This window comes from Ranitomeya variabilis, chromosome 4 (genome assembly GCF_051348905.1).
Source record: "Ranitomeya variabilis isolate aRanVar5 chromosome 4, aRanVar5.hap1, whole genome shotgun sequence".
Classification (NCBI taxonomy): Eukaryota; Metazoa; Chordata; class Amphibia; order Anura; family Dendrobatidae; genus Ranitomeya; species Ranitomeya variabilis.
The window spans coordinates 668,895,504-668,911,844 of record NC_135235.1 but is presented as its reverse complement, the minus strand read 5'-3'; the positions used below and the strand labels follow the sequence as shown (position 1 = coordinate 668,911,844).

Genomic DNA, 16,341 nt, shown 5'->3' with positions numbered 1-16,341 from the left:
TCTCTCTCCCCATGATTCTAGCCCAAAACATTACTCCACCTCCTCCTTGTTGGCGCCTTAGCCGTGTTTTCATGGGGTGTCCATCAACCAGCCATCCTCCACTCCATCCATCTGGACCATCGAGCATTGCACGGCACTCATCGGTGAACAAAACAGTTTGGAAGTCAGTCTTCATGTATCGTTTGGCCCACTGGAGCCGTTTCTGCTTGTGTGCAGTGGATAGAGGTGGTCGACAGGATGGCTTACGCACCTCTGAAGGACCCTGCATCTTGTTGTTCTGGGGACGTTGGAGACACCAGCAGCTTCAAAAACTTGTCTGCTGCTATGACAAGGCATTTTTGCAGCTGCTCTTTTAACCTTACGCAATTGCCTGTTGGAAAGAGTCCTCAATTGTTCCTTATCAGCACGCACACGTGTGTGCTGGGAATCAGCTACATACTTCTTGATTGTGCGATGATCACGATGAAGTGTCTTGGCAATGTTAATTATAGTCATGCGTTGACCTAAATACTCCACAATTTGTTGCTTCTCAGCAGCCGACACATCCTTTTTCTTTCCCATTTTGGCCAAAAATGTTGGCTGCTTAATAATGTGGAACAGTAGTCTTGCCTTTATTTGGACACACCTGCCAAACTAATTTGCACAGGTATCTGCAATTGCTTTCAGTGATATAAAGAGCCCTGACACACATCACCATCAATGAGTTTAAATAACAAAACAAAAAAATTCTAACCTTTTTCACTCCTAAACTCTTTGTGCATAATAATTTGGAACACAGTGTATAGCTCAGAAATTGGACAGTATAGTCTACATAGTGCTCCATACAGAATAAAATATCTGCTCCGTACACCTTGTACACATGTGGCTCTGCTCCGTACACCTCGTACACATGTGGCTCAGCTCCGTACACCTCGTACACATGCGGCTCCGCTCCATACACCTCGTACACATGTGGCTCCGCTCCATACACCTCGTACACACGCGGTTCCGCTCTGTACACCTCATGCACACACGGCTCTGCTCTGTACACCTCGTACACACGGCTCTGCTCCGTACACCTCGTACACCCGCGGCTCTGCTCCATATACTTTGTACACCCGCGGCTCCGCTCCGTACACCCCATACACACACGGCTCTGCTCCATACACCCCATACACACGCGGCTCTGCTCCATACACCCCGTACACACGCGGCTCCGCTCCGTACACCTCGTACACACACGGCTCCGCTCCGTACACCTCGTATACACACACGGCTCCGCTCCGTACACCTCGTACACACACGGCTCTGCTACATCCACCCTGTAACCCCCTCCTGACCTCACACATAAACTTCCCCTCATCCAGCACCATGACAACCAGCACAGCAGAGTCCTGCATACACTGAGGCCCCTGATCATGTGACCCCTGACTCCTCCCCTCCTGTGACCTCATCACAGGTCCTGTGCGCACAGAGCAGCCATATATGTGGTGTGCGGCTCTGCAGGTGGAGGTAGGTGCTGGGGCCCCGTTATTATCTTAGATATATTTATTCTCATTGTTTTTTAGGACAATAAACAAGTTACCCCCTCCATCCATGTGCTGATCGGTGGGTCTGACCTCTGAGCCCCAGTAAAGAGGAGATGTGCAGCCCCTTCCTGTATCGGAGATGTTGGTGCTCGGCTTTTGCTCCGTTTCTTGTTATTCTTCCATTGTTGGGACGGCTCCCGTGTTAGAATGCTATAATCCCCAGATTAACGTATGGACCTTGGCTTTCAGATTGCTGCTTAGACGCATGTGCCCCCCAGTTTGGCGACATGCTGCATGTATAGTGGTGATTATTTGTTGATGATTACAAGGTAGAAATTGGTTTCTTATTCTTTCAGTTTCTTATTCGGCAATTTTTTCTTTTCTGTTTTTTATAGGTTTAACAACAAAAAATAGTCATCACAATCATAACATACAATGCAGTGAGGAGCCCTGATGTGAATACACTTAAAAACAGCTACAAAAATAATAAAACTGGCACAAAAATGGGCATCAAAGAGCGTTGAAGAAAGGGTTAAATGACTTTGGGCCACTGATCTCACAGTGCAGACATATAGAACAGGGCGCCCCACATCAAACCCAGGTATCTCCAGCCCGGCCCAAATGGGTTCTGGGCATCAGAACTGGCATCAAAGTGGGCAGACAGTCAATTTTCACAGATTTGAGTAAGTGATGATTTTTTAGGGGGTTAAAGGGAATCTGTCACCTCATTTTCGGCCTATAAGCTAAGCCCACCGCCATCAGGGGCTTATCTACAGCATTCTGTAATGCTGTAGATAAGCCCCCGATGTATCCTGAAAGAGAAGAAAAAAAAGTTATATTATACTCACCCAGGGGCGGTGCCAGTGTGGTCTGGCCCAATGGGCGTCGCAGACCGAGTCCAGCGCCTCCCATCTTCATAGGATGACGTCCTCTTTGCTTTCGGTCGTGGCTCCGGCGCAGGCGTACTTTATTTGCACTGTTGAGGGCAGAGCAAAGTACTGCAGTGCACAAGGCGCCAGGAAAGGTCAGAGAGGCCCACCGCCTGGCACTGCAGTACTTCCCTCTGCCCTCAACAGTGCAGACAAAGTACGCCTGCGCAGGAGCAGCGACCGGAAACAAAGAAGATGACGTCGTCGCATGAAGATGGGAGGCGCTGGACTCGAACCGCAATGCCCATCGGACCTAGACCGTAACGGACCGCCCCTGGGTGAATATAATCTAACTTGTTTTTCTTATCTTTCAAGTGACATCAGGGGCTTATCTACAGCATTACAGAATGCTGTAGATAAGCCCCTGATGGTGGTGGCCTTGGCTTATAGGCCAAAAATGGGGTGACAGATTCCCTTTAAATGACTTTGGGCCACTGATCTCACACTAAGAATTCATAGATTGTGATGCCATGCATCAAACCCAGGTCCTTCCAGCCTGGCCCAAATGGGTTCTGGGCACCAGAATTGGCATCAAATTGGGCAATCAGATTTGAATAACTGATGTTTTTAAGGGGTTAAATGACTTTGGGCCACTGATCTCACACTGAATACACAGATAGTGATGGCCCGTATCAAACCCAGGTCCTCCCTGCCTGGCCCTAATGGGTTCTGGGCATCAGAACTGGCATCAAAATGGGCAAACAGGATGTGCTGCTGCTGCAGGGAGGTGAGCTGTGCTGTGTTGTGTGTGTGTGCGGTGAAGGACAATGATATTGGTGGGGGGAGACGATGATGTTGGTGGGGAGACAATGATGGAGGTGATGGTCAGTGATGGTGGTGGGGAGACAATGATGGAGGTGATGGGCAATGATGGTGGTGGGGGAGACAATGATGGAGGTGATGGGCAATGATGGTGGGGGGAGACAATGATGGAGGTGATGGGCAATGATGGTGGTGGGAGGCAATGATGGAAGTGATGGGCAATGATGGTGGGGAAGACAATGATGGAGGTGATGGGCAATGAAGGTGAGGGAGGCAATGATGGAGGAAATGGGCAATGAGGGTGAGGGGAGGTAATGATGGAAATGATGGGCAATGATGGTGGGGGACGAAACCATGGAAGTGATGGGCAATGATGATGGGGTGGCAATGATGGAGATGATGGGCAATGATGGTGATGAAATGGGCAATGATGGTGATGGGCAATGATGGTGGTGGGAGGAGGCAATGATGGAGGTGATGAAATCGGCAATGATGGTAGGGAGGCAATGTTGGAGGTGATGAAATGGACAATGATGGTGAGGGAGGAGGCAATGATGGAGGTGGTGGAATGGGCAGTGGTGGGGGAGACTGATAGGGGTGTTGGGGGAGAAGGCAATGATGGAGGTGGTGATGAGGACAATGATGGGGGTGGAGAGGGGCTGCATTATATTTTATGAGGGGGCTACATTACATTCTGTGGGGAAACTGCATTATTCTCGGGACTACATTATATTATGAGGGGCTACACTATACTCTATGGGGGGCTGCATTATTCTCTCAGGGGACTACATTATATTCTGGGGAGACTACATATTACTATATTAGGGGGCTACAGTATACTCTATGGGGAGGCTCCATTATATTCTGTAGTGGGGCTGAATTCTCTCAGGGGACTACATTATATTCTGGGGGGGCTACATCATACCATATGAGGGGGCAGCATTATGCCCTATGAGGGGGCTACAGTATACTCTATGGGAAGGCTCCATTATATTCTGTGGTGGGGCTGCATTATTCTCTCAGGGGACAACATTATATTCTGGGGGGCTACATCATACCATATTAGGGGGCAGCATTATGCCCTATGAGGGGGCTACAGTATACTCTATGGGGGGGGCTCCATTATAGTCTGTGGCGGGGCTGCATTATTCTCTCAGGGGACTACATTATATTCTGGGGGGGCTACATCAAACTACAGTATATGAGGGGGGCAGCATTATGCCCTATGAGGGGGCTACAGTATACTCTATAAGGGGCTGCATTATATTCTGTGGTGGGCTGCATTATACTATATGAGGGTGCTACATTATATTCTATGGTGGGGATTTGCGTTATACCTGAGGGGGTTGCATTATATTTTGGGGGGTGCTGCATTATATTCTATGAGAGGGGACTGCATTATATTTTATGAGGGGGCTACATTATATTCTCTGAGGGTTCGACATTATATTCTATGAGGGGGCTACCCCAACCCTTGCTACATAATTAAGATGTGTACTACATATTATACCCTGATATTAGTGTGTTTTACTACACAATTGGTGGTCTTGTATCTATTTCTATGTAGCTACATAGTGGACCCCAAGAATGATTTTCTCTGGTGGGCCCAAGGTGCTCCAGTCCGACTAAGACTCCCACCACTAAATCATCCTCATCATTCCAATAAAACCGGCCCGGAACTATCATAAATAAAATGGCTCATCACCTAAACTGCTGCACCAACCAGTACTATCCGACTTTTAATATCTTGCCCAGCTTAAAGGGGTATTCCCATCTCCAAGATCCTATCCCAGTATGTAGTAGGTGTAATAATAATATTAGCAAATATCTCCAGTTAGATATGAAGTATAGTTTTTCATTCATTATGTCTCTTTCCTCATGTGCAGGAATTGCAGGACCTTATGTATCCATGGTTACGGCCACTAGCAACTAGCTAACTGGCATTTTATCAGTGGACGTAACCATGGATATCTAAGGTCCTGCAATTCCTGCACATGAGGAAAGAGACATAATGAATAAAAAAAAACTATACTTCATATCTAATTGGAGGTATTTGCTAATATTATTATTATTACACCTACTTACACCAGCTACTACCCCTACTTACAGAGTTTTTTTGCAGCACCATAGAGGTGACAAAGCAAAGCTCATTAGTGGCGCCCAAAATACACATGTTGATAAAATTCAGGGGTTATAACTTGCTTGATAGCATATCATAGACATAGAGGAGACAAACTTCAGGTTAATGCCCAATTGGTTTCTCTTTCTGGCTTCATCAGGGGTCTGATGTGGAATCCAAATTTTAAGGACTGAGTCAAGTTTGGCCTGAACAGTGGACACATAGTTTACAGCAATTGAAAAGATAGTGTTTTTCTTGGACACGTTGAAATGTAGAGTACAAGCTGGAATTATAAGACCTCGTCTTTCCAGAAATCATCATGGATTGATGAAATGTTGAACAATGAACCGTTACCATATTTTATTGGCTGTATAAAGACAATTAGTGAAACATCTCCAAAATTATTTGACTTAATTTATAATTGCCTAGATCCCAACTGACAGCACATAGGTAATCTCTGCCTGACCTCTAGATTTATGAAGAGCTCTACCACATTATTGCTTTATACTGGATCACAACTCTAGGAATTGTATTTTTACATGGTATTTTGTATGTTTTCATTCACATCGTTTAATCTTTTTCCTGTTTAGGTCACTTCAATATAGGAAAAAATACCAATAACTGATCTGTATAATTTTCCTGACTGATCAAAGATGGATAAGGACAGGGACAAGATGGAGGAGATGATATTACACCTCACCCTTGAGATCCTCTTCCGGCTTACTGGAGAGGTGAGAGATTCTGATGACGTCACATTACATTATTCTTATCTATGGGAATAACAGAGGGACAGAACTGGAGAGGTGAGGACTCTGGAAATGTCTGTAGTGAGATTTATTAATGTGTCTCTCCATAACCAGGATTACACAGTAGTGAAGAAGACCTCTAGTGAGCGCTGTCAGGCCCCTGTGTCTGAGGGATGGGGAACATTCCTGAGCTCAATCACGGGGTCTCCACCTCACCCACTAATACATGATGACCAGAAGATTCTAGAACTCACCTACAAGATGATTGAGCTGCTGACTGGAGAGGTGACACTGCTGGGAAAGCTGGGACATTATACAGTAAGGCTATGAAGGGATCGGGGGGGATGACAGTGTCATTGTCTGTGTCAGGTTCCTATAAAGTGTCAGGATGTCGCTGTCTATTTCTCCATGGAGGAGTGGAAGTATTTAGAAGGACACAAAGATCTGTACAAGGACGTCATGATAGAGGTTCCCCAGCCCCTCACATCACCAGGTAATAGACAGGACTAAATACACACGGCCTATAATTATCTGTATGTAAAGAATGAATTTAGTCCCTGTATGTGTTTCCTCCAGATCTATCCAGTAAGAGGACAACACCAGAGAGATGTCCCCGTCCTCTTCTTCCACAGGACTGTAAACAAGAAGATCCCAATGTTCCTCAGGATCATCAGGTAGATGGAGAGAAGGTGTCATGAGATCTCCCCTATGATGTGTAGACGGCTGTAAAGGTCTTGTGCTCAGTCTTGTTTTATCCTCCAGTATTATATGTTTTATTCTTGTGTAATGAGAACGGTGGAGATGGCAGGATTAGAGCTGATCATAGATGGAACTTCTCCATCTGTCTGTGATTTTTACAATGTTGTTTCAGGGTGAAGATCTGAGTCCTATTAATACTACAGAGACATATGTGAGTGGTGATGAGCGGTGTAAAGAGGAGATTCCTACAGATAACCCCCCAGGTGAGTAGTAACCACTAAATTCAGAGAAGTCACATATATTTCTTATGGAAATATACAGTATATATATATATATATATATATATATATATATATATATATATATATATATATATATATATGTGTGCTGTTATAACCAATTCTTATCCAATAAATAGATGACCACAAGACAATTGATGTAAATAAATTGGCTGTAGTGTTTTAATAAGGGTTATTATAATAAGAACAAACTCAATGGCTCAGCCCTTATTGGTTCTAGCCAATAGCTAGTAAATAATTAAAATATTACACCAATCATATCCATCAGCCCTAAAGCAGGGTGACAGCTTTTTAAAAAAAGATGATGACAAAAGGATAAGACAAGATTGTTTGGGAGAGTGGAGGTTTTTCGGCTCTTTTCCTTGAAGAGGGCAATACTGCTGGACTACAGATATTTTTATATCCAATTTCCCTGCTTCTCCATTCTCACACATCTATCATGATCCATCTTCATTTGAGCAGAAAGGTGTCATCAAGGCCATCCAAAGTTTCCCGATTAATTTTTTCACATGACATGCTTAATCCTTGATTATAACTAAGAAAAATCATGCTGTAATTTGAAAAGTGACCTTTTTGTCAGCATACATTGCACATGCTAATAAAGAGACCAAAAATGTGATCTGCCCTAAATTCGTATCAATAAATTTTTTTTTATCATTCTGTGAAATATAAGCCTCCACTCTGTCAAAGGAAAAATTACCTCAATAGAATCTCATCTCAATGGAAAATCATCTGTCAATGGAAAAATAGCATATTCTAATTCTTTTTTTATGTCTACTATTAGGTTGTGATCTGTTTTGCATCACTGTCTTGGTTTGCAATCAAATATTGCTGCATATCTTGAAATTCATATGGATATTTTTATATATACAGTATCTCACAAAAGTGAGTACACCCTTCACATTTTGTAAATATTTTATTAAATATTTTCATGGGACAAAGCTAAAGATCTGACCATTTGATTCAATGTAAAGTAGTCCGTGTACAGTTTGCATAATAGTATAAATTTGGTGTGCCCTCTAAACAACTCAAAACACAGCCATTAATGTTTAAACCACAGGCAACAAATGTGAATACACCCATAAATGAAAATGGCCAAATTGTGCCCAAGCAGCCGTTTTTCCTCTCTGGTGTCATGTGACTTATTAGTGTTACAAGGTCTCAGGTTTGACTGGGGAATGGGTGTATTAAATTTTATGTTATCGCTCTCACACTCTCTTATACCGGTCACTGGAAGTTCAACATGGCGCCTCATGGAAAGTAACTCTCCGAGGATCTGAAAACAAGAATTAGTGCTGTACATGAAAATGGCCCAGGCTATAAGAAGATTGCCAACACCCTGAAACTGATCTGAGCACAGTGGCCAAACCATACAGGTTCCACTGAACTGGCCTCGCCATGGTTGACCAAAGAAGTTGAGTGCTCAACGACATATGCAGAGGTTCAACCTCTATGAGTGCTGCAAGCATTACTGCAGAGATTAAAGAGATGTGGGGTCAACCTGCTCAGACGATATGCCACAGACTGCATCAAATTGATCTACATAGCTGTCGTTACAGAAGGAAGCATCTTCTAAAGATGATAGACCAGAAAGCCTGCAAACAGTTTGCGGAATTCAAGCAGACTAAGAACATGGCTTACTGGAACCATGTGCTGTGGTCTGATGAGCATGGTAAACTTATTTGGTTCAGATGGTGTCAAAAGTTTGTTGTGGCCACCAGGTGAGGAGTACAAAGACAAGTGAGTCTTGTCTACAGACAAGCATGGTGGTGGGAGTGTCATAGTTTGGGGCCTCATGAGTGCTGCCGGCTGTGGGGAGATACAGTTCATTGAGTGAAGCATGAATGCCAGCATGTACTGTGACATACTGACGCAAAGCGTGATCCCCTCTGTCACGATATGGTATGAAATATCATAAGTTAGTTTTCTTGCTAGCCTGCAGGGGCTAAACCCCCCCTCTCTCTGGTTCTCTTTGCTTCCCTGTGAGTTTCTGAATCTAAGGCAGAAGGGGGTTTTATGGCCGTGAAGAAAGTTACTCGCCCCCTCCCAACTGCTCTAGCTGGAACTGTTAGAGAAGATTCCGGAATCCTGGTATCCTTTGTTCCATTTTTGTAAGATATTAGGCAGACGATGTAAGATAGGAAAATGGTAGATATATCTTCTTATTCTCCCTCGGTGGATGTACGCATCACTCTAAACACGGGCGTCTAACTCCATCGGGTGAAGAAGTAGGGATTGCTCTGTAAATAATAGGACATATTTGATCTCATTAGAAAGCCCACGGTAATCCGAGATGAATGCTGGGTTTGTTACAACTATGATATGTGCAGTAGCGGAATTACAAGTCTTAGAAAGATTTAGCTTATACTTAGTCAGAATGTAGAGAGAGGAGGGTCTGGATAAGCCAGCCTTTCTGTGATGTCACTAGCTGCAGGTTTTAAGTTTGTGGCAGGATCCCCAGCTCAGTCTTCTTGAGAGCCCTGAGCACGTCCAATGAGCTGGGACGTATGGTTGCCTGCAATGCAATGATCTGAGAATATGTGAGTGTTATCTTTTCTTCATTTAATCCTTTTATTTTCAGAATTACCTTGTACATATTTGCAATTGTCTCATTTGTAACATCTTTATAAAATATTTTGATAAAGCACTGCCTACATTTTGCGGGGTATATTATTTCATGCCAGTTCTTTCTCCATGCTCTAAAAACGTACCCTAAGTCTTCTTGAAGGGGATTTACGCTACTGTTTTGGGTTAGCTTCGGACCCGTTTAATCGGAGCTGGTGGCAGTAATACCGTGTACTGTGCAGGCCTTTGGGTGTCACTGTAGCGACTGCGGCTTGATAATTATTGTTCCTGCCTGAGCAGGAGTAGTTTATCGCGTCGCTGCAGCGTGCCCAATAGCCAGTACTTAGCAGGCAGCCTTTCTGGCGACTAATTACCCTAGGTGCAGTACCTAATGTGACCTGACGGTAAGGGGGGCGCCAGAGAGCTGCAAGTGTTAAGTGGAACTGTAAGCGGGATATACACAAATCCCTGCAGTTCATGGTATATTGAAGAGCAGTGGGATACCTAAAATAAGCCCCTGCTGTAAACTAAGAGGTCAATAGCCTTGTGTGCATTTTTTTCATCACATTGTGGCAGTGGAGGGATAACCAAGATAAGCTCCTCTGCACATGTGATAGCCGTCTGTTGGTCTATAGTTACCCCAATCCGTGACCTAATGGTGGCAGTGGTCAGGAATCCCTGTGGATTTCGTGACAAACTGCTGGCCGCGGCTAAGGGATCTTGACAGTCACGGTGTGAATCGTGACACCCTCCCTTTGAAAGGAGTGGAAAATTATTGACCTGTGAAACTGTTGTGAACACCATGCCCAAGAGAGTTAAGGCAGTTTTTTAAAATAATGGTGGCCACACAAAATATTGACACTTTGAGCACAATTTGGCCATGTTCACTTAGGAGTCTACTCACTTTTGTTGCCAGCGGTTTAGACATTAAAGGGCCACTGTCACCCCCCCCAGCCGTTATAAACTAAAAGAGCCACCTTGTGCAGCAGTAATGCTGCAGTCTAACAAGGTGGCTCTTTTAGTTTTTGATTCATTTATTACCTCAAAAAAGCGTTTTAAAAATTGGCCACACATACCAGATATTGTATCTGGAGGCGGTCCGAAGCGTCCTGTATGAATCCCCCAACTGCCGTCACTCATCTCTTCAGGGCCGATGGTCCCCGCCCCCTGAGCGCTGTTATCGTCTGAAATCCGGCGCCTGCGCTGTGCGTGCCTGCCTGGGGCCTGCGCAGTGTTCATTGTCAGTGCGGCCACCTGAATCCCCCGCCCCGCACTGTTATTCATTATGCACAGTGCGGGGCTGGGGTTCCTGGGAAGGCGGGGGAGCTGGGGAGCGTCGGAGCTGGGGAGCGTCTAAACAGCGCAGTGCGCATGCCCAGGAACCCCAGCCCCGCACTGTGCATAATGAATAACAGTGCGGGGCGGGGGATTCAGGTGGCCGCACTGACAATGAACACTGCGCAGGCCCCAGGCAGGCACGCACAGCGCAGGCGCCGGATTTCAGACGATAACAGCGCTTAGGGGGCGGGGACCATCGGCCCTGAAGAGATGAGTGACGGCAGTTGGGGGATTCATACAGGACGCTTCGGACCGCCTCCCGGTATAATATCTGGTATGTGTGGCCAATTTTTAAAACGCTTTTTTGAGGTAATAAATGAATCGAAAACTAAAAGAGCCACCTTGTTAGACTGCAGCATTACTGCTGCACAAGGTGGCTATTTTAGTTTATAACGGCTGGGGGGGGGGGTGACAGTGGCCCTTTAATGACTGTGTGTTGAGTTATTTAGAGGGCACACCAAATTTATGCTATTGTACAAGCTGTACACCGACCTTACTACTTTTGCGTTCTATAAAAGTGTCATAACCTCAGTGTAGTCCCATGAAAAGATATAATAAAATATTTACAAAAATGTGAGGCATTAACTTTTGTGAAATACTGTAAATAAATAATCAGTATAAATTTTTAGTGATATTAGTAAAAACTAATAAAATTGTTTTTTATTCTTGGCAGATGACTGTAGCAAGAGCTCAGAGGGACATGGGATATATTTAAATCATAAAGCAGATTATCGTGATATCGTAAAAGATGCTACTGAAGAGCATGTCATAATTTCAAATCTAGCCCTCGACAGAAAAGATATATCATTTGATGCTTTTCAACAGGTCCTATCTTCTGATTCATCACAAAGTGTCAAGAAAACTAAACGTCACAGAAAAGATGTCATAAATCAAAGCGGTCTAATAGTAGTGAAGCCATTTTCATGCGCAGAATGTGGAAAATGTTTTAACTGGAACTCAAAACTTACTATACATAAGAGAAGACACACAGGGGAGAAGCCATTTTCTTGTGAAGAATGTGGCAAATGTTTTAAAGAGAAATCAGATCTGTTTAGACATAAGAGAATTCACACAGGTGCAAAGCCATTTTCGTGTTCAGAGTGTGGAAAATATTTTAGCCAGAGATCAAGTCTTGTTAAACATAGGAAAAGTCACACAGGAGTAAAGCCATTTAAATGTTCAGAATGTGGAGCACTTTTTACCGCTAAATCATCTCTTGTTAATCATCAAAATATTCATACAGGAGCAAAGCCATATTCATGTTCAGAATGTGGCAAACATTATAATAATAAAACAAGTCTTGTTAGACATCAGTGGGTTCACACAGGGGTGAAACCATTCTCTTGTTCAGAGTGTGGGAATCTTTTTACCGATAAATCATCTCTTGTTAATCATCAAAATATCCACACAGGAACAAAGCCGTATTCATGTTCAGAATGTGGTAAACATTACAATAATAAATCAAATCTTGCTAGACATCAATGGGTTCACACTGGTGTGAAGCCATTTTCATGTTCAGAATGTGGGACATTTTTTACTGATAAATCATCTCTTCTTCAACATCAAGATATTCACACCGGAGAGAAGCCATTTTCTTGTTTAGAATGTGGAAAATGTTTTAGCCGGAAATCAAATCTTACTAAACATAAGAAAAGTCACACAGGGGAGAAGCCATTTTCTTGCTCAGAATGTGGGAAATGTTTTAGAGCAAAATCAGATCTTTATAGACATCAGAGAATTCACACTGGAGAGAAGCCGTTTTCATGTTCAGAATGTGGGAAATGTTTTAGCCAGAAATCGTGTCTTGTTGCACATCAGAGAATTCACACAGGCGCAAACCCCTATTCATGTTCATAATATGGAATATAAAGATTAATTAAATCTTCAAAACCTCATCAGGTTCACATAGCATGATGCCATTTTCATGTTCAGAATATGGGCCATGTTTTACACCTAAGTCATCTCTCCTTGCACATCAAAATATTCATACAGAGGTGAAGACATTTTACTGTTCAGAATGTGGAGGGTTTTTTTTAGCCGGAATCAAATTTAATTAAATATCAAAGAACTTACACAAGGGAGAAACAATTTTGATGTTTAGAATGTGTAAACGTTTTAGGCTAGTTTCACACTAGCGTTCGGCAAGGCTGCGGACGGCAGCCTGCTTCTTCCACGAAGCCCCGCCCACTGCCATGCCTCTTCCTTCAGAAGCCTCAAAAATTATTAAAAATTTGAAGTGTATCCACAATTTTGGCCACTAGTGTACATCAGAAATCTCACACATGAAAAGCTATTTTATGTCCTGAATGTTTGAAATGTTTTACCCATAAATCACATCTTCTTAAACATCAAAGGTCACAGCCTTTTTCTTTAAAAAAAAAATCTTGTGTTAATAAAAGATACAGCTGTCAGTCAATGTAACGTCACGTCATTGAAGAAATATGGAAAAAATTTAGAACATTAAATGTTGGTTAAGAACTTAAAAATGTACAGTTCTGTGAAAAAGTATTTGCTCTTAACCAATTTCTTCTACTTTAACTTATTCTACAATATATTATCAAAGCAATATTTATTTATTGTAACAATTACGAAGACTACACAGTACAAAAATTCTTTGTAATGGAAAACGTATGGGAAATCATATGCTTTGGAGTGACAATGAGTGACCTAGTGACAATGTACTATAGTACTCATGTATGATAAAAACTATCGGAGACAAAAAAACATATACCGTGTTCCCACGAAAATAAGACCTAGCATGAATTTACAGGATTTTTGGAGTATGTTTGTAATATAAGCCCTACTCCAAAAATAAGCCCCAGTTACAATCTGGGCCAGAGTTAGAGGAGTCACTGGGCAATTGCCCAGGGTCACCAGCTTTTCTGTTCCGATGTTAAGACTGCTTAAGGACCTTTTGGTGACATCACGTTCATGTGACATCAAAGGTCCATTAACTATGGAAGTCCAGAGGAACTGAAGAGGAGATAGGCTGGTATGTATGTGTGTGTGTATACATGTGTATGTGCACTGTGTGTGTTATGACATGATTATCTAATATATAAAGCTGAATGTGTGTATGTATGTGTGTATGTATGTCCGGGATTGGCATCTGAACCGTCGCAGCTACAGCCACAAAATTTTGCACAGTCACACGTCTGGACCCCGAGAGCGTCATAGGCTATGTTGTGAGGTGAAATTTTAACCCCGCACTTTCCAATTCACCAAACAATTTTGCCCCTATCTACATAATGGGGAAAAAGTGAAAGGAAAAGTGTTGGAGGCGTCGCAGCTACAGGCACAAAATTTTGCACAGTCACACGTCTGGACCCTGAGAGCGTCAAAGCTATGTTGTGAGGTGAAATTTTAACCCCGCACTTTCCAATTCACCAAACAATTTTGCCCCTGTCTACATAATGGGGAAAAAATGAAAGGAAAAGTGTTGGAGGCAAATTAACAGCTGCCAGATGTGAACAAGGGGGACTTAAAGAATGAGAACGATGGCGCCAAAGAGTATATACTGTACAGTTGCTAAGGTGGGGCCCCGACATGGGATAATCACCACACCACCACGGGGATATGAACACACACACAAAATACGCCACACACTACCACGTGCTCAAACACATATACCACCCTCAGCGCACATTTCACCACACATACACCAACCTCGCCACATAAAAGTTGAAACACAAAAGTCGCAGCTCAAAACTCGCCACACGCAAAACTCTCCACATGCAAAACTCGCCACGCGTGCAAAACTCACCTCATGGAAAACTCGCCACACGCAAAACTTGCACACGCGGAAAAATTGCCACATGCACAAAAGTTGCAACACATGCAAAAGTTGCCTCACACAAAACTTGCACATACTCAAAAGGCACCACACAAAACTTGCCACGCGTAAAACTCGCCATGCGCAAAACTTGCTGCATACAACTTGCTACACTAATCTGTCACATGCAACTCGACACAAAAAGTTGCTACACGCAAGTTGCCACACAAAACTCATCTCACAAAAGTCGCTACATGCATGTACGCCACACGCAACTCAACACACACAACTTGACACACGAAACTCGCCCTAAAACACACACAAGTCTGGTATTATCCTTCAAAAATAAAAATCTGATTAATAAGCTGAAAAACTACAAGAGCAACAAATGTACCATATAGGAATCCGGCAGCTGTCAGTCACATGACCAGTCTATTATGTGTATGTGTGAGCTAATATATACTGCCAGGGGGTGGGCTTACTGTTGGCTGGAGATTTATCAGGCTGCCAATTTATCTTACAAATACTGAGGTAAAAATACTGACCAAATAACGTATGAACGAGGTCTAATACAGGAGGAGATGACATACAGATATATACTATATACAGGAGGAGATGACACACAGGTATATACTATTTACAGGGGAGATGACACACAGGTATATACTATATGCAGGAGGAGATGACACACAGATATATACTATATACAAGAGAGATGGCACACAGGTATATACTATATAGAGGAGGAGATGACATACAGGTACATACTACATACAGCAGGAGATGACATACAGGTATATACTATATACAGAAGGAGATGACACACAGGTATATACTATATACAGGAGCAGATTACCTACAGGTATATAGTATATACAGGAGGAGATGACATACAGGTATATGCTATGTATAGGAGGAGATGACATACAGGTATATACTATATACAGGAGGAAATGACGCACAGATATATACTATATATAGGTGAGAAGACACACGTATATACTATATACAGGAGGAGATTACATACAGGTATATACTATATATAGGAGATGACATACAGGTATATACTATATACAGGGGAGATGACATACAGGTATATACTATATACGGGAGATGACATACAGGTGTATACTATATATAAGGGAGATGACAAACATGTATATACTGAGGTGAAAATGAGAGGTGTGAGGTGAAAATGAAAAGGTGTGAGTGCAAAATGAGAGGAGTGAGGGAAAATAGTGGAGTGATCGGAAAATGACAGATGTGAGGTCGAAATGACAAGTGTTAGGGGGGAATGAGAGGAGTGAGGGGGAAAATAGGAGTGGGGGAAAATGAGAGGTGTGAGGGAGAAAATGAGAGATGTGAGGGGGAAAATGAAAGATGTGATGGGGAAAATGAGAGGCGTGATGGGAAAATAAGAGAAGTGAGGTGCTATAACTAACCACAGATATTTACTATGCCCAGGCAACGCCAGGCTCTTCAGCTAGCTTAGATTTACAATCTCCATGCTTTTCTCATGGTCAACTTTGTGGCCTGTTCAAGAGTTGGAACAGCCAAAAATCTGTTTGTCTTTGCACCTGAAGGAAAAACTAAGAATGTCGTTT

At 43.0% G+C, this 16,341-nt stretch overlaps 1 protein-coding gene across 1 annotated transcript; it reads left to right on the top strand.

Annotated features, from left to right (window-relative positions):
* The first annotated feature begins 1,431 nt into the window (after nucleotides 1-1,431).
* LOC143766261 (uncharacterized) lies at nucleotides 1,432-14,365 on the top strand. Its single transcript, XM_077253789.1, has 7 exons — nucleotides 1,432-1,491; nucleotides 5,909-6,049; nucleotides 6,179-6,349; nucleotides 6,434-6,557; nucleotides 6,641-6,738; nucleotides 6,936-7,026; nucleotides 11,639-14,365. Exons 2-7 carry the CDS (start codon nucleotides 5,972-5,974, stop codon nucleotides 12,820-12,822), a joined length of 1,746 nt encoding a protein of 581 aa, XP_077109904.1. The 5' UTR covers nucleotides 1,432-1,491; nucleotides 5,909-5,971; the 3' UTR covers nucleotides 12,823-14,365.
* The last annotated feature ends 1,976 nt before the right edge of the window (nucleotides 14,366-16,341 follow it).